The sequence below is a fragment of the Tenrec ecaudatus genome, chromosome 3 (genome assembly GCF_050624435.1).
Source record: "Tenrec ecaudatus isolate mTenEca1 chromosome 3, mTenEca1.hap1, whole genome shotgun sequence".
Lineage (NCBI taxonomy): Eukaryota > Metazoa > Chordata > Mammalia > Afrosoricida > Tenrecidae > Tenrec > Tenrec ecaudatus.
In genome coordinates this window covers 73,465,516-73,486,948 of record NC_134532.1, presented here as the reverse complement: position 1 = coordinate 73,486,948, position 21,433 = coordinate 73,465,516, and the positions used below count along the sequence as shown (strand labels likewise).

At 41.7% G+C, this 21,433-nt stretch overlaps 1 protein-coding gene across 3 annotated transcripts in view; it reads right to left on the bottom strand.

The window, feature by feature from the left end:
• INPP4B (inositol polyphosphate-4-phosphatase type II B) overlaps positions 1–21,433 on the bottom strand; it is a 975,417-nt gene that overhangs the window by 313,671 nt on the left and 640,313 nt on the right. For 2 of the 3 annotated variants that reach the window (XM_075543753.1, XM_075543752.1), the window contains one exon: positions 12,374–12,453. In XM_075543753.1, coding sequence (XP_075399868.1) covers positions 12,374–12,453 — 80 coding nt within the window. Of the gene's footprint in view, positions 1–12,373; positions 12,454–12,751; positions 12,831–21,433 lie in introns of those variants that run through there. The other variant, XM_075543754.1, reaches the window with a different exon arrangement.

Sequence of the window (21,433 nt, the reverse complement as noted above, 5' to 3'; positions counted from 1 at the left end):
TCCCAAAGGGATCAGTTTATCAGGCATCAAAGAACTAAAAATCATATCATTGGGTGCACACCTCCATGATAAGATCGCTGAGGACAAACAGAGGCATAGGCAAATGTGGAGAAGAAAGCTGATGGTGCCCAGCTATCAAAAGAGATAGTGTCTGGGATCTTAAAGGCTTGAAGGTGAACAGTGGTCATCTAGCTCAGAAGCAACAAAGCCCACATGGAAGAAGCACATCAGCCTGTGTGATCACGTGGTTCCGAAGGGATCAGGTATCAAAGAACAAAAATTCATATCATTGGGTGCATACCTCCATGATACGATCACTGAGGACAAACGGGTGCATAAGCAAATGTGGAGAAGAAAGCTGATGGTGCCTGGTTATTAAAAGAGATAGTGTCTGGGGTCTTAAAGGCTTGAAAGTGAACAAGCGGCCATCTAGCTCAGAAGCAAATAAGCCCACATGGAAGAAGCACACCAGCCTGTGCAAGCACGAGGTGTCAAAGGGATCAGGTATAAGGCATCATCAAAAAAAAAATCTTACCACAGTGAATGACGGGGGAAATGCAGAGTGGAGACCCAAAGCCCATTTGTCAGTCAATGGAGATTCCCTCCCAAAGGGGTCTAGAGGAGGAGGTGAGTCAGTCAGGGTGCAACATAGCACCAATGAAGAATAGAGCTTTCCTCCAGTCCCTAAACGCTTCCTTCTTCCCCCTCCCCTCCCCCCCACTACCATGATCCGAATTCTACCATGCAAGTCTGGATAGAGTAGATGTTGTACACTGGTGCATATAAGAGCTGGAGGCACAGGGAATCCAGGGTGGATGATACCTTCAGGACCAGGGGTGTGAGGTGTGATACTGGGAGGGTAGAGGGTGAGTGGGTTGGAATGGGAGAACTGATTACAAGGATCAGTTACATGTGACCTCCTCCCTGGAGGATGGACAACAGAAAAGGGGGTGAAGGAAGACGCCAGATAGGGAAAGATATGACAAAATGATAATTTATAAATTATCAAGGGCTCATGAGGGAGGGGGAAGCGGGGAGGGAGGGGAAAAAAGAGGACCTGATGCAAAGGGCTTAAGTGGAGAGCAAATGCTTTGAAAATGATTAGGGCAAAGAATGTGCGGATGTGCTTTATACAACTGATGCATGTATATGTATGGATTTTGATAAGAGTTGTTTGAGTCCCTAATAACATGTCAAAAATAATAAAAAATAAAAACTCAGGGGACAAAGGAAAGACCTTAAAGGTATTCAGCTGGGGAAGGAAGAGGCTAAATTATCATTATTCGCAGATGATATGATTCTATATATTGAATATCCCTTAAACTCCACAAGCAGAGTGTTAGAAGCAATGAGGAATATGGCAGAGTGGCAGGATACAACAGAAGTCTATTGGACTGTTCTACACATCAGACAAGATCACAGAAGAGACTATTAAAAAGGTAGTACACTTTACAATTGCCAAGCACAGATTGAAATACCTAGGGATATATTTGACTAAAAAACCCAAAAGATTTATATGAGGAAAATTATAAAACACTACTTCAAGAAATCAAGAGTGACCTCAACAAATGGAGGAATAGCCCATGCTCATGCATTGTTAGACTGAATATAGTAAAGTTGTCAGTTCTGCCCAAGGCAGTATATAAGTTCAATGCTATCCCGATATAAATACCACCATCCTTCTTCAAAGAATTGGAAAAACAGATTACCAACTCCATATGGAGGGGGAAGAAGCCTAGAATAAGCAGAGAACTTCTCAAGTAGAAGGACACAGTGGGAGGGCTTGCTCTACCTGAGTTTAGCACATACTATACGGACACAGTAGTCAAAACTATAATGACAGATATTCCGACCAATGGAAAAGAGCTGAAGACCCCGATATAAAAACATCAGCATACAGGCAACTGATCTTTGATAAGGCCCCAAAAATATTAAATGGGAAGAAGATGCTCACTTTAACAAGTGGTGGAAAAAATGGAACAAGACCCTGACCTCACTCCATGCACAAGAATAAACTCAAGGTGGATCACAGACGTTGAGATAAAACCCCACACAATTAGGACCATCAATGAGGAAACTGGGACAAACCTGAGAACCTTGGCACAGGGAATACATAGGCTATCAGAAATAGGGAAGGATACAAATACAGAGGAGTCACAGATAGACAAGTGGGACATACTGAAGATAAAACACCTGTGTACATCGAAGAAATTCATCAAGAGAGTGATAAGAGAGTCCACCGCCTAGGAAAACATCTTTAGCAATGACACATCAGACAAAAGCCTTATTTACTAAAACCTATAATACTTTGAAAGCTTTCAATAAGAGAAAAACTGAGGAGGTGGGCAAAGGACCTGAAGAGAAGTTTCACAGAATCTTAAATCCAAACGACCAATAAACATATGAGAAAATGTTCCCAATCATTAGCCATAAGAGAAATGCAAATCAAAACAACTAAAACACCCTCAAAGATAGCCCAATTCAAAAAACCAGAAAGCAACAAGTATTGGAGGGGCTTTGGTGAGATAGGAATTCTCATCCACTGCTGGTGGACCTGTACGCATGTACGGCCAAATCGGTTTGGTGATTTCTCAAACAGATGGAAATTGAGTTACCATACGACCCAGCAATTCCTCTACTGGGCAAATACCCAGAAGAGGCAAGAAACAAACCACGGCCAGACATCTGTGCTCTAAAGCTCATTGTGACACAGTTCACAATCGCAAGGAGTTGGAAACAACCCACATTTCCATCAACAGACAAATTGATTAAAAAACTGTGGTACATACACACAATGGAGTACTATGCATCACTAAAAAGCAGTGATGAACGCATGAAGCATATCGATGCATGGGAAGAACTGGAGGAAATTATGCTAAGTGAAGTAAGCTAAGCACAAAAGGACAAGCACAACATGAATCCACTGAGGTAAGTTTATATATATATATATATATGAGAGAACAGAAATGTAAGTGCAAAAGGGGCATAGGGAAAAAGTTACTGTATACAAACACTCCAGGGTTGAGGTCCAGGTAGTATGGCAGGGGCCAGAACAAATCCATGGATACATATGGTAGCCAACTAAAAAGAGGGTGGAGGGAGGAAAGAGGAAAGAAAAAAAAAGATGTGTGAAGGGGGAATAGCCCACTGACCCACCGAGGGGGAGGGTATTGTTTGTGTCTCCACACAGGGAAAGAGGGACCAGATATAAAGCCAGTGCCAGACGAATGCAGTGAGCCGGCAGCAAATGGACAGAGTGGACAATATGGCTGATCCCCCTACTAGACACGCCATCCCTTGATGGCCCTGGGCCATGTAGGGGACAGCACTGGAGATTCAGGGCCGGGACTGGCCCAGACTGACCCTGTGACACCGAGGCAAACCACTAAAAGTGTGCAGCAGAGCAACCGTGGGAGCAGAGCAGGAAGCCCCCGAGGGAGTACAAAGGACAGACTTTGGGGCCAAAGCATGGTATCCCATTGAACCTAACTTAGGGACATGCCTAGAGATCAAAAATCAGACCCTGATCTATTTACAGGTTTTTCTTTCTTCTTAAATTTTTTTTTCTTTTACTTAATTTTTTCTTCTATGGGTAATCAGTTTCCTTTTTTGTTGTCATAGCTGTGTTCTCACTCATCGCCTATCTTGCTATGACTTGATTTTTGGTGCATATTATTGTCTCTGCAGATCTATCTAGATAGGATAGTCTGGAGGAGAAAACAATGGAACCAATGGTTCTGGGCGGACATGGGAGAAGGGGAAGAGGGGGGAAGGAGGTGGTGCTGACCAAACCCAGGGACAGGGGAGCAATAAGTGATCCAAAATCAGTAGCAAGGAGAGTGTGAGTGTCCTGGTAGGGATTCAACAAGGGCAAGGTAACTGAGAGAAATTACTGAAACCCAAATGAAGGCTGAGCATGACAGTGGGTGGGACAAGAGGAAAGTAAAAGGAAATAAAGGAAAGAACTTGGTGACAAAGGGTATTTATAGAGGTTTAAAGACTGGAATGTACATATGTAAATATATTTATATGAGTGTAGGGAAACATATCTATATGCATATACTTATAGGTTTAGTACTAAGGCAGCAGATGGACATTTGGCCTCCACTCAAGCACTTACTCAATGCAAGAACACTTTGTTCTATTAAATTGGCATTCCAGGATGCACACTTTCCAGACACGATTGCTGAAGAAAAATGTGTGCATAGAAATTGTGGTAAAGAAAGTTGATGGTGGCCGGCTGTCAAAAGATATAGCATCTGGGGTGTTAAAGGCTTGAAGATAAATAAGCAGCCATCTAGCTAAGAAGCATCAAAACCCACATGGCAGAAGAACACCAGCCTGTCTGACCACAAGGTGCAGAAGGGACCAGTTATCAGACATCAAAGAACTAAAAATCATATCAATTGGTGCCCACCTCCCTGATACGATCAATGAAGACAAACGTATGTATAAGCAAATGCGGTGAAGGAAGCTGATGGTGCCCAGCTATCAAAAGATATAGCATCTGGGGTCTTAAAGGCTCAAAGATAAACAAGTGGTCATCTAGTTCAGAAGCAACAAAGCCCATATGGAAGAAACACACCAGCTTGTGTGACCACGAGCTATTGAAGGCATCAGGTATCAAGCATCAAGGAACAAAAAATCTTATCATTGAAAATGTGGGTGAGTGCAGAGTGGAGACTCAAAGCCCATTGGCAGCCAACCGGACACCCTTTACTGAGTGGTTGTGGGGAGGGAATGAGCCAGTCAGGGTGCAGGGTAGCACCCCCACTATCATGATCCCAATTCTGCCTTACAAATCTGGCTAGACCAGAGGATGTACACTGGCACAGATAACAACTGGAAACACAGGGAATCCAGGACAGATGACTCCTTTAGGACCAGTGGTGAGAGTGCCGATGCCTGGAGGGTGGAGAGAATGTGGGGTAGAAAGCAGAAACTGATTGCAAGAATCTATATATGGCCTCTTCCTTGGGGGATGAACAGCAGAGAAGAAGCCAGGGGGAGACGTCAGACAGTGTAATATATGACAAAATAATAATAATTTATGAATGTTGAAGGGTTCATGAGGTAGGGGGTAGTGGGGAGGGACGGGGAAAATGAGCAGCAGATATTAAGGGCAAAAGTGGAAGGCAAATGTTTTGAGAATGATGATGGCAACAAATGTACATTTGTTCTTGACACACTGGATATATGTATGGATTGTGCTAAGAATTGTAGGAGCCCCCAATAAAATGATTTAAAAACAACTCAGGTAAAAAGTTGGTTTAATGGTACAATTATCACCTTCCATGTGGGACATATGAGAATTTGATTTGCTGCCAGCCAATATACTTCATGTTAAACCACTATCCACTTGTCAGTCGAGACTTGTGGGTTGCTGTGATGTTGAACAAACTAAGAAAAACTAGGGGGAAAGATCTGGCTATCTATGTGCTTCCAAAATGAGTCCTATGGGTCACTATTGTCTATCTGCAACCAATCATGGAGATGTCCAGGACCTGGCGGCATCCCGTCCATTGGGCATGGGACAACAACCAATCATGGAATCCTCACAATGATCACATGAGGCGGGCATCGCTGTCCTTCACATTGCACAAGCAAGGCAAGTGAGTCTCAAAGCAAACGACGACGACTTTGCCTGGAGTCAGATTTGGGGCTCGGGCATTTTTTATCAACTATGTGTTTTCTAGTTCTCAACGTAACATAGTCTTATGGAACTTACATGCTTTTTATTCTTTCATTTTCATTATAAATTGATGTGATTTTCTGTCCTGTTACAAAATAGCGCATGTTAGATATTGTAGGCAATTGTGTCCCCAATGGATATTAACACAGTTCCATAAAAGACCAAAATCTTATATCTATGTTTGATCTTCCCTTCCTTTCTAACCAAAAAAAAAAAAAAAAAGAAAGAAAATATTTAGATTTACTTTTGTAGACAGGTTTTAGACAGCAATAATAAACATCAGCAAACCCTAAAATCAATCGATACCCTAATGTTAAATTTATGGCTCAACTGACTTCAATGTTATGCTGCTAAAATATTTAGTCAAGACAAGTTTTATTTCCTCCAACGGTATCAGAAGGCTAGCAACTTGCTGAAAATGACGAGCTGTTTTCACGCTGTCCCTTGCTGGTATCTTCCACCTGATAATAAAGCCAACTCTGATGTCAAAATGATTGAAGCCAGAATTTAGGTTTCTAGAAGGCATCTAGTCATCAGGCAATGAAAATGGAATGTTCCGGTCAGGGCTTCAATGACCCTTTCCACCATTAGTCTGACCAAATATAGTGGCATGTGGATGCCTTCCATTGAGAGGGTTCAGATGGCTAAAAGCAATGGAGCATTTGCTGCAGGAACAAGGGAAGCTGTGTTTTTCTCTTGCAAATCCGTGCTCAGAACTTCATCTGCATTTATGCATTGCCCCAAAGCCCCAATGAGGCTGGGCACTAGCACTTCCATTAGCATGATTAATTCATATGCTGAGTGACAGTTGATGACACCCATCTACACAATAATGTGTGTACCTGTCACAATGTGTCTATGTGTACACATATGTATCAGGGGGCTTCAAAATATTTGTGGCAAAGTCACACTTGCTTCCACAAACTTTTAAAAATCCCACAATGTATTTATGTGTGTTACACAAAATAAACTTTAAAAAATAAAACAACCAAAATGCCAAGATCCAATATTTCCCTTTTCATTGCCTCTTCAGAATATCTGCATATTATAAAGCAGAGCACAGGATATCTGCTTAGGATCATCTGCGTCTTACAGTGTTTTGTTCATTGAATAGACTAGTGCTATTGTAGCAAATAAAATAAAACAAATCGTCTGCTTATTAATAAAGGCTTACACACTTACTGAAGCTCTGGTGGCATAGTGCTTACGTGTTGGGCTGCTTGCCTCCAGGTTAGATGTTCAAAAACGCCAGCTATTGTGCAAGAGAAAGAGGAGGCTGTCTATTTCCATAAGGAGTGGCAGTCTCGGAAACCCACAGGAGCAGTCCTACCCTGTCCCATGGGGTCGCCGTGGATGGCAGGGAGTTCTTTAGCCCCCTGTATATTCAAGAAGCCTTTTGATCATGCCCACACTACATAAAATCTTGCAGGTATTTGCTTAATTTGGGAAGGTTCATGTTGAAAGTTGCAAAAGAAATGTGAGCATTTCAGATGAGCGGAAAGTCACGGAGATGTTAGAGTCTCACAATAAAATGGTCTCTGCTGAAATAAATGAAAGGTTCCCAGGCTTGCCAAGCGATTGCAATCCCGGACTCATGGTGTATTGCCTTCCCAGTTACTTATCGCCGATAGGCTTCTATGCTCCAACTACATTCTAGTGACCAATTTACATGGATTCTACCAGAAATAAATTCTTGGCACTCGATTTATATTTAGCATCTACAAAATGCAAGGGAGACATCGTCATGAACCTAAATAGAGTCATAGACCAAATATTTATTTAACCTCTACTGTGTTGCAGGCATATGACACAGAATACTAAGATAAAGTACTAATAAGTACTAATTGTGGTCTCTAAAGCTCTCCAAGAAACAGAAAATGAAATGGACAGCAAGATCATTCCTATTAAGAAGTACGGTGAAAACAGAACAGAGCCGGGAGTCAAATAAAATGGAATTTTAGTTCAACTTCAATAGTTCCCAGCTGTGAAAGCTGAAACAATTTACCCTCAAGTGGAGATCATTAATGCTGCTTGGATTATATATAGCATTAAAATTACCTAGCATATGCCTCACCTGTTAGTATGTGCTAATTAACAATACAGTTCATTAATATGATGATTCATAACAGCAACAGCAAAACTTTAGTTCCATAAAAGGCTTTGAACAACTTCTCATCATACCTTGCCACATGACCGACCACTAAACGAAACCCCACCTGCCCCAGAGATAGCCAGTACATTTCAGACAGGCCAATGCTTCCGTCTCAATGCTTCTGAGGAGTTCGGGGAAACAGGTTTTACCCTTTGTGGGGGTACCAGCCCCTCACAACTAATCGCAGGCTTGGTAGGCACGACTGTATGGGCATGATGTACAAAGATTATAGCAAAGTCATAGAGAATAGGAGAGACAGGAGAGAGACTAAAATAAAGAAGTCAGGCACATATCATGGTAGCAAGCTCACCTCAGCTCCTCTTGCTGGTGGTTCACGTGGAGGTGGGAGATGAGAGGGCAGGAGAGAGAGAGCATGAGGTTTCTAACCAAAGCTTATATATCTCTGGGGGCCTGCAAGCCCTCTGATTACAGATAACGACCTAAGTCATAGGAAGGGGTTGTAACATAGGCAATTCAAGCAATAGGAGGGGCATGACCTAGAGGTGTCCAAGCAATGGTAAAGGGAGGGAAGAGGGGTACATATGTGGCAAGATGGGTGAACCCTAGATTCAATATAGTAGCCTAACCTTACTCATCCTTGAGTGATCCTGACCTTGCCTTTGGGCTCTTCTTCAAGAGAACAATATCAGAAAGGAGTGGGCCCTACTTCGGGTGAGTCAGACTATACAGTCTTGGTTGCTCTAGATGGCTGATACCATTAAGGAGAATAACCTCTGACCTACTTTCGTTGCCCTCCTAGTGTACACACATTTACCATGTGTAGCAAGCAGTGTCTTGGGTTTGGCATACATTTGGGGGAGACAACTTGGGAGAAATCTTTCTGTATCCCACAACCCCCCCCCCTTTTTTTTTGCCTTTTGCCTTTGTGGTTGTGTGAATACTTTATGAGCAATAGCATTTGTTCTTGCCCTTGAACCCCATTCCAATAGAGAGAGAGATCTAAACTTCCATGGCTATTCAATTATAAGATAGCAATGAGTGCAATCTTCAAATTTCTGCTTGTCTGGGTCCAAGAGATCCCGATCAGCTTGGCCTAGCAAATTATAGTCAAGAGATAGGCGGCAGGTCAGCCTCAGGGCTGGCTGACACCATGGCTCTGAGCTGAGGACAGTTCCCAGAGGTTTCCCTCAGCCTGAAACTAGGAGATTGGCCTCCATTTCCTGTCACCATACCTAATCCCTAACCTTTCTGACTTCCCCAGGGAATGCCAACCTTCATTTAGCCATCATTTCTGGTAAGACCGGGCATCATGATAAAGTGAAATATGCAAACCACAGTGAGCAAGTGACCTTAGACCTCGTTAACTCTGCTATTAATATGCGTTGTGATGGGTGACCCCTCTTTTAACTTGTCCTTAGCTTTTTCGTCCTGGTCAAAGAAGACAAAAAGTAACTTGTGAAGCCTGTGGGCTTCGCTCGCAATAAGACGGGGCTTTCTACCTTGGCTTCTCCACTTGGCTCAAGTTATTGAATCACTTTCAATAAATCGGCTTCCTAATTTGTAAAGTAGGTGAAATGATATTAAGAGGTTCGTAGAGAAGTGTTACTGAGAAAATATTTGATTTTACTCCTAGGAGCATATAGAAGTATGTTATTATTACTGTCAGATTATCCAGTGCCTTGCACGCCCACAATTATAAACTCTCACGAAAGGTCACATTCTAGTAGAGAAGACAGAACTTTGCAGCAGTGAGCTAGAAAACAAAAACAAGCAATATAATTGAGACCCAAAGCAAGTCAGAGGAGATAGCTACCACTGAAATATAAAATAGCCAAGCAAATTCCATCCAGGACACTCAGGTAGAAATTTCATAAACTCTGCATTTAAATGGAGGTGATTTGTATTAGTAGGGATCACTTTAGATGTTAGAGACATTTCCCTGCATTTCCTCAATCATTTTACTTTTCTGGTTCAAAATTATACGACACTGTAATTCATGGAATTGGAATATAAGTTTCCAAATGAGGCACATGCTAATTCTGTGCCTTTAAATTTTAGGCAAAAAACAACATTCTCATATACCTAACCACTTCAAAGCATCTGAACACAGTAGTCCCATTAGCTTTGCGCATTTCCAAATCATGATGAGTCTGATAAGAACTAATCCAAAGGGACAATGAGTACCAGTGGAACTACAAAGCAGAAACACACCAGGAAGAAAAGGGGACCACCACAGGACCAAATCATGGGCACTACCAATATGTTCTTACTTCTGTGAGTTTGTTCTATAGAAAACGGAAAATTAATCATCATTTAAAAAATAATCATTGGAATGCAAAAGAAATAAAATAATAGAAAATCAGGGCACAGAGATATTAAAAATAAACAAATGCTTCTTATTCTTTTCCTAATGTTCGTCTACCTTAATAACACTGTAGCTACAGAATTAATAAAAAGAAGCTATATTACATAAGAAAAATAGCAATACCAGAAATCAGGAAGCTATTAGCAGTCTACATCTACTTGATTTATAAAGTGATAAATCTATATATTTGGCAGAGTATACAAAGGGAAGAAAATATAACTTTAGTCACTTCAAACTTGGTTTTGTAAAATTATTTATTTTTTCCGGAAAAGTATATTGTTTTTTTGTTGAAATTGATTTTCCTTTTAAAGAGGCAAATTTGAATGACTAAAAAAAAACTCCAGGGTAATAAATTTAAGAGTGGATATTTGTCTTGATTTCATCTAAATTTGAAGTTACTATATACACATTTTCTTCCTAGTGCAATGCTCTAGATTTGACCCTTTCTTTCCCTTCTGGTTTCTTTAGATTATTTTATCTGTTCACCAATTTTCACTCACTACAAGTTTCTACTCCTTTGATTTCTGTTTCAACGGTCCTATCAAAATGTTGCACTGCTATGTAGTATGATGGTGACATTAGTGATAGTTATGACATAATCAATGCTTGGCCTCAGAGTCAGCAACATGAGAACAAAAATGTACAAGGGGAATTAAAAGACTTCCCGGAAATATTGAATGACTTTTCTCACAAACTTTTTGAAGACCCCGTATCTGATCTAGAAAACACGAGAACCACCGCTTGCTCTTGCAGCGTTCCAGCCTGCTGTGCACAGGGCGGAGGGCCAACTGGATGGCAGCTCAACAACAGAGACTCATTGCTCTGAGTTATCTAATGATTCCAGAGCCAACAGACATGCGACGGTGATAACGGATCATGTTAAGATACCAAATCCTCTTCTATCAACTCTATGGCGGAGGGCTTGGTTTGGGCAGAGCGAGGTTTTGGTTCTTTCTTACTCCTCCCTCCATATTTTCACATGGCAATCTGCAGCTGAAGAGTTTTATTGAAGCAATGTTACAAAACTATAAAATATACATTATAGTGCATAGAAAGATTGACAGTATTTATAGAGTTTAAATGCCATAAAATACAACAACAGATATTTCAAAGTCACAACCTAAAAGAAGCTGGACAGAAGAGAACAGCCTCATCGGAATCCAACAACACTTTTTTTTAACAGCTTGCAGTATGATTTACTTTCAATTACTGTATGCGATCTCTTAAACTACAGAGCAAAGCTCTAAGGATCAAGGAACACCACAAAAAAAAGAGAGAGAGAGAGAGAGAGAGAGAGAGAGAGAGAGAGAGAGAGAGAGAGAGAGAGAGAGTCAGCTGCGCTGAGTCCAGCATGAGTCACATCATTAACTGCAATAAATGGTTGGCTGCGCATCCTTTGGGGAGGGGAGGTAAAGAAACGCAGGACATTGTTGCTTCCTTTGCACTAGTCATTGCATTTCATTTAAATAAGAGCATCTGAATTTACAAGAGTGTTTTACATAATTTTTATATTCACGTACAATATAAAAATAATGAAATGCAGTTCTATCACCCATTAAATTCTAAAAGTTGTTTTACAGTTAGAAAACAACAGAATTTGGGCTCAAACTTATTATGAAGCTACCAAAAATCATTATTCTAGTCAATCCTCGTCTTTGTTTTAAAAAATATTATAACTCTTCCTGAAGACTGCTGTCTCACTTTCTGAATCAAAACAAATCACATTCACATTCCAAATTAGATACGATCTATCATTTGTTTCAATGAGTCTACCGTAACTTATTCATGCTTCATGTTTAATAATATAAAAGTGACAAAATAAGGTTTAAAAAGAGAGAAAACAAGGTTCAAGCCTAGAAAAAAACTTGATCAGTAAAAATAACATTTTGATAAATAACAGAAAAGTCATTTAACAATATGATTGCCATGGTTATTTATTTCTGACTTGATTACTTTCAAAGAATGTCACACTTCTATTGATAATTTCATTGGTTTTCATTCAAGGGTTGATACGCCGAAAGGTGAATTCAAATGTGAACTTGAATAATTGGTGTTTCACTAAAACTTGTTAAAGCCTGAAGATATTTGAGAGTTGTTATCGAAACCATGTGTGAGAATGATGACTTCCAAAGACAAATGGCCACAGATACCTATCACGGGCTGTCCCGACTGTGCACAGCCTCTCACCGCGTTTCAGACCCACCTCAAGCTGAGGACCAGCAGTTGTCCCTTCGACTTCAGCAGCTCCCCGACCTTAAAACTGGCAGAGCCCAAGAAGCTTCGCTGAAAATGAAAGAGAGCAGGTTTCATTAATGTCTGGGATTCTTCCTAATGTTGCTGTCACACTCATCATCTACAATTAGTCTTTGTTAGAATGAAATATTAAATGTCTCGGGCTGACAAGTATTTCACACAGACATTCAACTAAAAATATCGCCACTCCGTGGGGTCAGATGGAAGGGGGGTAAAGGCCTCCTTTTTCCTTCCACACAGCCGGGACTGCTCCTTTAACTGTCATTTTCTCCCCCATTAAAAAACTGAAGTAAAGTAAAAAGGATGGTGACGAACTTTCAATATTTACCCCGGCTGTGGGCTTCTCACTAGAGTTCCTCAATCACCGGCAGCAACAACTTTGTCCTCCACATGTGAGCGAATCTGTTGGCTGGAGCTATTTTTATGTGAGACTCTGTGCCAGCTATAAATAGCAACGCTATATTTCTCCCTCCTCACAGAAACGTTTAGTTGTGTTTGTTTTCTTTGTGCTTGCTATACGAGCAGGAGACAATTTTATTCCAGCATAAATAAGAAGAACGCGACTTAGCCAGCTAGAGTTTCTAAAATAGCTCTTTCAACCTACCAGACTGGTGCTGACCGTCTTGGAGCATCTACTTTCTACCTTCTTCGACTCATAATGTAAACAATACACTGCCTCGCCTTTTGTTTTCTTCCCCACATGAAAAGGATTTTTATTTCTTTCTAACTTCCCTGGCTACTTGGGATTCAAAAGTCATAACACTGTGGCACGCATAAATAAAATCTCTCACTCTTCTGTCAAGGTCGAGGACAAACAAGAAAGTAACAAAACCATCCTTTTACGGATGCTATTGCTGCGGAACACGCCAATAGCCTCCAAAGGCCAATGCTCTGTCTTCCAGAGCATTCTGTCTTCACAGTTTGCTGCTGGGCTGTGTTGCAATAAGTACCTAGACTTAAGGAATATGAGGCCAATTATCCTAGTTTTGAAGGGAAATTTCGCACTTACTCAATATACGAAAAGCTGCATTTACACTGAGAGATTTTTGAGCCTAAGAAAGAGAAGTTTCAGCTCAGACTTGCCCTCCCTCTTTTCAGAGCTCTGCCTTAGAAGAGCGATTTGACAAAGAATTAAAAGTAAATACACCGAGTTCTAAAGTAGGAGATGCCTCTATGTAATTAATTCTAAACTTAATTAAGTAACTTAAAAATCAAAGAAAGATTGAGACACGAAGCCACCAAAGCCCAGACAAATGTGAGATTAAATGAAGAGGTGGGGAACAATCTTAGGTGAAAATAGAGTGTCTGTGGAAATAAATAAACTCTTGGGATAGGTTCATGGGTACGCGTGGATGAAGGCAGGGAAGACGCATGGATGCAAAAAGCATTCATCAGGAATGAAGGCAGCTCTTCTGCAAACAGCATCAGCAAGAGCCTTGGAGAGATCCAGCGGGGCAAAGCCAGTTACATCACCTCCCAGAGCAGCCCTCTGGCATAGCCCCCTGGAAGGGGACACCTCTCCCCCTGCATACCTGGTCTGTCTCTGTTCCTTACCCCGTGCCCTTTTCCCCATTGGCACTTACATAACCATCGGACAGAAGATAAATTTCATTGCATAATTTCCTTTGCCAGCTCAAAAGATCGGCATTTAAAGATCCACAAGGAATTTAATTTTTGTTTTCTCTTAAAGCCCCACTGCCTAGTGTACAGTAGGCCACTCAATCCTTACGTGTGGATGACAAGAGAACGGAAACCATAAATAATAGCTTTCTAAGGATGAAGGGGCTTCAGAAAGTTCTAGATAAAATGGGGTGAAAAGATCATGGACTTCCCCCCCACAAACTCTGTGAAGACCCTCCCTCTAGTACATAGGAGAGAAATGCTCTGTCTTATCAATACCTGTAAACTGTTAAAGAGCCCTGATCGTGCGGTGGTTATGCATTCGGCCACTACCCAGGAGGTCAGCAGTTTGAACTCACCAACCGCTCCATGGGAGGAAGGTGCAACTCAAAGCGTCACAGTCTCAGGGACCTGCAAGGGCAGTTCTACTCAGTCCGACAGGGTTACTCTGAGCCAGAATTGACTCAGTGGCAGTGAGTTTATTTTGCAGTTGCTGTAAATGACTACAGTGAATGGACTTGTGCAACACTAAGCCCTTGTGTAGTGGGTGGGTTTCGCACGACAGCAGTGAGCAATATTCTACAGAGATCTTTCTTTTACCTCCTCTTTCGCTAACATTCACGGCCACTCATCCCCACCTCTCATTTACTGTTCTTAATAAAAAAGGATTTGTAACTGATAAAAACTGTCACAATGCCCAATTTTCAAACATTGTGACCTTTGCCTTTTGAGCCACAGATAGCTTGAGAATGAAGAAAACCCAACGGCACACGTCCTGAAAGGATGATGGTCTCTAGGCAACTGAAGCCGCAAATTCCCCGGACTGGAACGGGCAAGGAGCGACAGGTGGGGGGCTATTTTCAGAGAGCAGTTCCAGCCACACCAGGAGGCACAGCTGCAAGGGAATGTGTGCGCACAGTCCCGGAATGTCTGTCTGGCTGCTCCGTGAGACCAGGAACCTCTGTGGAAGCAGTGTCTTTGGCTTGCCCATCCTTGTGCCAACTCTGGTGTTTGGAACAGAAGGGCCCTGCCATAGGTCTGCTGTTGAATCGTTTATGGGAGCGGTGTGCTAGGAAGGGAGGCTCGGGGGGGATCTGTTATATCCCAACTGTCAGTACCATGCTCGGTTTCACAGAGCAACACATGAGCTCACAGAAATAACACATCCCGTTAAAATCCGTTTGTGACATGGAATGATAGCATGCCATTGTGAAACGTGTCAAGCCAGAAGTGTTAGTTGGATATAAATATCAATGTCTTTCTTCTAAAGAAACAAAACAAAATCCCGCACATGGAGGCTCTCCCATAAATGGTGCTAGGTGCCATCGAATCGGTTTGAACTCACCGGGGTCCCCAGTGCAACGGAAGGAAACACCGCCCGGTCCTGTGCCCTGTCCACAGCTGTTCCTGTGGTTGAGCACATTGTCGCAGCCAAGGCACCGGTTAAATCATGCATTTAAAAGGCAATGTGGAATCAAGTCACACTGCACCACCACCAAGTGAGGTGGCCTCTGGATATATTTTCTAGCTGGTGTGCGTGTGCTTGCTTCACCTTGCTTCAAATAATCCTCGAACCACGAGCCCCGAAGGGGGAAAACAAAGCAATCATCCTTCTGAATAGTCATCGGAGTGACTCTAAAATGACAAATTGGTTTCTAAAGTAATACGAATCCCCACAAAGAGAAAAATAGCGTGCAGCACCCCGGTACAAGTGTAACTGCATGGGAAAAAAGTCATTTTATCTTTGTTCTCACGGCAGTGGGTCCCATCTTATTTCAGAAAATTTGCTTTAAAATTAGCTTACATCTGAAATATTGCTGAAGGAGTAAGGGTTTTGGTGTCTTCTTAAGTGATGTTTCTGTAATTCTAAACCTCAATATTACTGCTAAACCAGGGGTTCCAAGATCAGGAGGAATTTCTTTAAAAAGGAGAGAGAGAGAGAGAGAGAGAGAGAGAGAGAGAGAGAGAGAGAGAGTAAGCCTTTGCTAAAACTGAACCTCAGAGGCTTAAAATATAGTCCCAAATCCATTAGTCTGTCCTGGTAAGAAAATCCTTTCTCCCAACCTCAGGCTCCTCACTGGCTGAGGGGCTCAGGCATGGATTCTCCCATTTCTTTTCCCTCAAAAGTTCAATCATTTGGGGAACTGTATTCAATTAACTCTAGGCCTCCAGGCTTAATCCCAGCCAAAGAACACTGCATATGACAATATCTTTCTAGTAAGCGTTGTTATGAGGATTAAACTTGAATAATTCAGACATACGTCTTAATAGCAAACAAACCATGCCAAACTCATTGCCATCCAGTAAATTCTGACACATAGCAAGCCTACAAGACAGAGTAGAACTGCTCATTTGGGTTTTGGAGACTTTAAATATTTACGCAGCCTCACCTACCTCTTATGGAACAACTGGTAGGTTCGAACCACTGATCTTCCAGTTAACAAATGATTTTTTTTAATCTCAATGCATAATTCACTACACTCTCAGAGTGCCAGATAAATAAGGACCAACACCCTCTGTCCCTGGGTATATTCTGACTTTGGTGACCCTATGGATAATTTCTGTAAATCTTTGTAAAGCAGCCTCATCTTTCTTCTGAAGAGGAAGCTGTGGGTCTAAACTACTGACCTTGTAGTTCACAATACAGTACTTACCTGACAACAGCACCACATCTCCTTACACAAAAATGAAGTGTCTCCTAAGTATCAGCTGGCACCGTGGTTAATTTAATGTATCCACAAGGACCCATAATCATGACACCTATCACAAAGAAGGACAGAGGGAGGACCATAGCGGATCTCCCCTGATGTCCCTGCTGGCGAGAGGCAGAGCTCTCCTCCATCCACCTCCTCCTTTCCTGATTCCATCACCAATATTTCCTCCTGCATCATTCTACTTAATTCTAACAAACGCCTTCGCTATACTTCCTCAAACATAGATTTGTTGGTTCTTCTGCCACTTTATGGTATTCTCAATATTCTTTGGCAACACCAGAATACAAGGGCACCGATAATTCTCTGGCCTTAATTCGGGGTCCAGCTTGCACATGCGTAGGTGTGACTGAACAGACCATGGCTGGGGTCATGTACACCATAGACCTCTGTTTCTTCCCACAGATAGAATCCACTTGATCCTTGTGTATTCCATTTGCTAAGGCCCATGTACGATGGTGTTCCCACCCCCCACCCCCCCAAAAAAAAGAATTGTGTTGGGCAGAGTAGAGCTTACATAATAAGCACTTTCCCCCATTGGGTGAGCATCAGCAATACACTCTGAGTTAGTGCACCCTGTGATGTCACCTGGGAAGGTTCTCTCTGATCACAGTGAATGCTTTCATAAAAGCAATTTCACTCAAACAGCGTTTGTTTTTTTTTTGTGATGGCCGATTTAAGAGAGCAGTGTGTGGCTGTGAAGTTTTGTTTCCTACTCTGGAAAAATGTCACAGAAACAAACTGTCGTGATGTTGAACACAGCTTACCGGGACAGCACTATGGGAAAAAAAATCCTCAGATGTACACATGGTTTTATCATTTCAATAAAGGTAAAATGTCGATAGATGACAAACCTTATTCTAGACAACCATCAATTTCCTGAACAGACAAGAATATCAACTTGTAGTGCATTTGAAGTTTGTTCCACCAGATCAGACTGTTAATCAAGATTTCTAGTTAGAGGTGTTAATAAAATTGTGTTAACAGTGTGTGATAAAAAAGGCCCGATTTGTGACAGACAGGGGACTGATTTTGCCACCACAACAATGCACCTGCTCACGCAGCCATCTCAGGGTGCCAGTTTTTGACAAAAAAACAGCATGTCTCTTTGCCCCACGCACCTTATTCACCTGACCTTGCTCCGTGCAACTTCTTTTTGTTTCTGCAAATACAGAGGGTCCTAAAAGGACAGTGATTTGACTACGTAGAAGAGGTAAAGAAAAAATATGAGGGAGGTGCCATTAGCCACGCAGATGAGTTTCAAAAATGTTTCCAAGAAAGGAATCACAGATTTCACTAAAGTATTAAGTGTAATGGAGAGTACTTTGAAGGTGATAAGGTAGTTTTGAAAAAAAATTTAAATACATAACTTTGAAAAGAAATCCGGTTTTGGGGTACCACCTCATATATAGTCACTGTTTACATTTTAAAAGTAAGTGCAATGAAAACATTTTTGTTCTTGCACACTTCTTTCTATCATGTGATTTCTAGCTTTGTTTTGATTATGAACGCTAGGTTTCACTTTCCCTTGGTTTTTAATTTTTGCATCCCAATATCTAATAATTATCAATATGTCTTGATTCATCAGTGCATGTTTGATCAATTTCTGACTGAAAGGGTCAGTAGAATGTTTCCATTTGTTTATCTCTGACTTTAGTGATTGGTACATAAATTTGAATACTAGTTATATTCATTGGACCACCTCATAAGCATATAGGAAGTATCCTTTTACACACACGTTATACTTCAAGACAGAGCTTACAATGTTCTTTTTGATGATGAATATGATATTCTTCTTCTTGAACGAGTGATCCCTGACATAGGAAACCGTATGACTATCTGATTCCAAAGGCCACTATACATCTATTTCAGATCACTAATCCCAGAATTTTGATATTTGTGTATTCTATTTCATTTTTGACAACTTTCAACTGCCCTAAATTCACACTTTGTACATTCTAGGTGCCTATTATCAAAGGATGTTCGCAGCTGTTTCTTCCCATTCAGCGTGGTACCTGACGAGCAAATGAAGGTCCCGGAAACTTTTCTCCATTCACTTAACTGAGGTTCTCTCTGCTCGGAGGAGGCAGTTCTTCCCCCATCATATTTGGAGTCCCTTCCACCAGACAATGTCCCACTTTGATGGGTAAGGTTTCCAGGAGATAATCCCTCAGAAATAGACTGTCTATTCCTTTTTCCTAGTGTATTCTTAGTCTGGAAGCTCTCCTGGAACCTGTTTACCATGGGTGACCCTACTGGTATTTGACGCATCAATTTCATAACTTCCAGCATCACGGCACCAAGCAAACCCTCAGAGAAGGGGGAATTGAAAGATGAGTGGGGACGCCAAATGTAGATGCATTAAAATATTTAAGTTCATCTTAAATAGACACCTAAAAAGTATTTTAAAAATCTATGAGAAATGACTATACAATGTAAGAAGAAAGATAAGCTAAATAATAAAAATTAGTAGAAATTCTAGGTAAGAGTAGTGGGGGGAAAAGTAGTGGGGCTACTAAGTCTTCCACAATTATTATTTATTGAGCTCATGCTATGCATAATTGCCTATAGGTCACACTCTTGTTAGTTCATGTGGAGTGCTCCTTAGGGTGTAAGGAGTCTTCATAATCTGTTAAGGCTCGGAGAAACCTCAGGGCATTGTCAGTCTGTAGATGGAGGCCTGGAGCCCATAGGAGTGACTGGCTTTCACATAGCAACAGACCTAGTTTATAGTCCGAGTCTAAGCTAGAGTGCGGGTTTCTGGCTTTTCCATGTGGCATTCTTTCATCCTCATCATGCTGAGCCTCATTGCCAGGACAGGTGGCAATTCCCTTTCCTTCTGAGGGGCTCTGTGCCTACACAGCGTGTGGCTCTGACCTTCCTTGCTTGCTTATGACAGTACAATCATCACAAGTATTATTCCAGTGTAAGGGCCCGACAGCAGATGATCATTAAATTGCTTGATGCACGATTTCAATCACTCTCAAGCAGAGTGGGAAAAAAAAGTGGGACATCTGCGTCACACTCTGGCCTCCCTCTGTGGGGAGCGTACAAATAAACAGCTTAGCCTACCAGGCTCCGTAGGGGGCTCGGAGCAAGTCACAGATATCCAGACTGCTCATCAAGGTTTCATACCTCTGTGTAGCAGGCCCTCAATGGTTCCCGGGAAAGTAGGATTACGTGAGGAGGTATTCCAGAGCCCACAGGACTAAGTGCCATACCCAGTACCATCGGGCTGGAAGTCTATGCACATTATCCTCACCAGGAGTATGTGCTCAAATTATGTGGTCGTTAGTTGCCACCGAATCATCTCCTCACAGGGATTTTATGTGTAACCGAACAAAACACAACCTGGTCCTGTGTCTCTTCATGATCTTTGGAATGTCGTGGCTATCAGTGAGGATTTCCCTTTCTTTTTGATTCAAAGATAGTTTTAGTGGGGGTTTCTGCAGCTTATAACAATCCATACATTAATTTTATCAAGCATATTTATACATGTTGCCATTATAATTTTCTAAATATTTACTTTCTATTGAGCCCTTAGTATCAGTCCCTCTTTTTCCCTCCCTCACCCCCACCCTTGTGACCCTTTGATAATTTATAAATTATTATTATTTTTATATCTTACATCAACCACTGTCTCCCTTCCCCATGATTTCTGTTATTCATCCCCTGAGGGGTGGGGGGTTATGTGTCAATCATTGTGATTGGTTTCCGTTTTCTCCCTTCTCTCCTCCTTCCCCCTACCTCCCCTCCTGGTATTGCTATTCCCATTCCTGTTCCTGGATTCCGTGTGTCGTGAGCTCTTATCTCTTATCTGTACCTGTGTACATGTTTCAGTCTAGCCCGCAGTGAAAGGCAGGCCTGGGGTCATGATAGTGGCAGGTGGGGAAACCTCAAGGAAGCAGAGGAATATTGTGTGTTTCATCAGTACTATACTTCATCCCGGTTGACTCATCCCTTCTTTCTGACCCTTCTGTGATGGGCTATACCATTGTCTACTGATGAGTTTTGGGTCTCAATGGTCTTCAGTTAAAATTAGTCATGTTGGCATGGTTATTAACTCCAAGGTCAGTAGTTTGACTCCACCAGTGGCTGCAAGGGAGACGGATGGGATTTCCTGCTCCCATAAATATTCACATTCTCGGAACCACTAGCGGGCACTTGTAAACTGTGTCCTATAGAGCAGATGTAAATTGCACTCAACTCAATGGCTATGAGTCTGGTTTGGTTTTTGGCTTTTAACATAAGACAGCAAAAGGTACTCAGTATCATCAGTCATTAGGGAAATACTAATTAAAAATCACAAAAAACAAGCTGGTGTAGTGGGTGACACCTGGGGCTGCTAACCCCAAGGTCAGCAGTTTTGGACGACCAGTTTTCTACTCCTGTAAATTAACACACTTAGAACCCAACAGGGACAGTCCTACCTTTGGATTCAGCTGTGTGGATGGGAGTTTGGTTTTGAAATCAAAACCACAGTGAGATACAAGAACTCACACCCACTGGAAACCACTTTAAGGATGTCCACTGGCTACCCCAAAGCAAATGTAAAATGCACATTGGATTTGAGAGCTTTAGCAGGGAAAATATGTAAAATATAACATTAATAGTTTCCTAGTGATTGCATTTTGAAATGATCAATATAAAGGCTTGCCATTGACGGATTCCAGCCCATG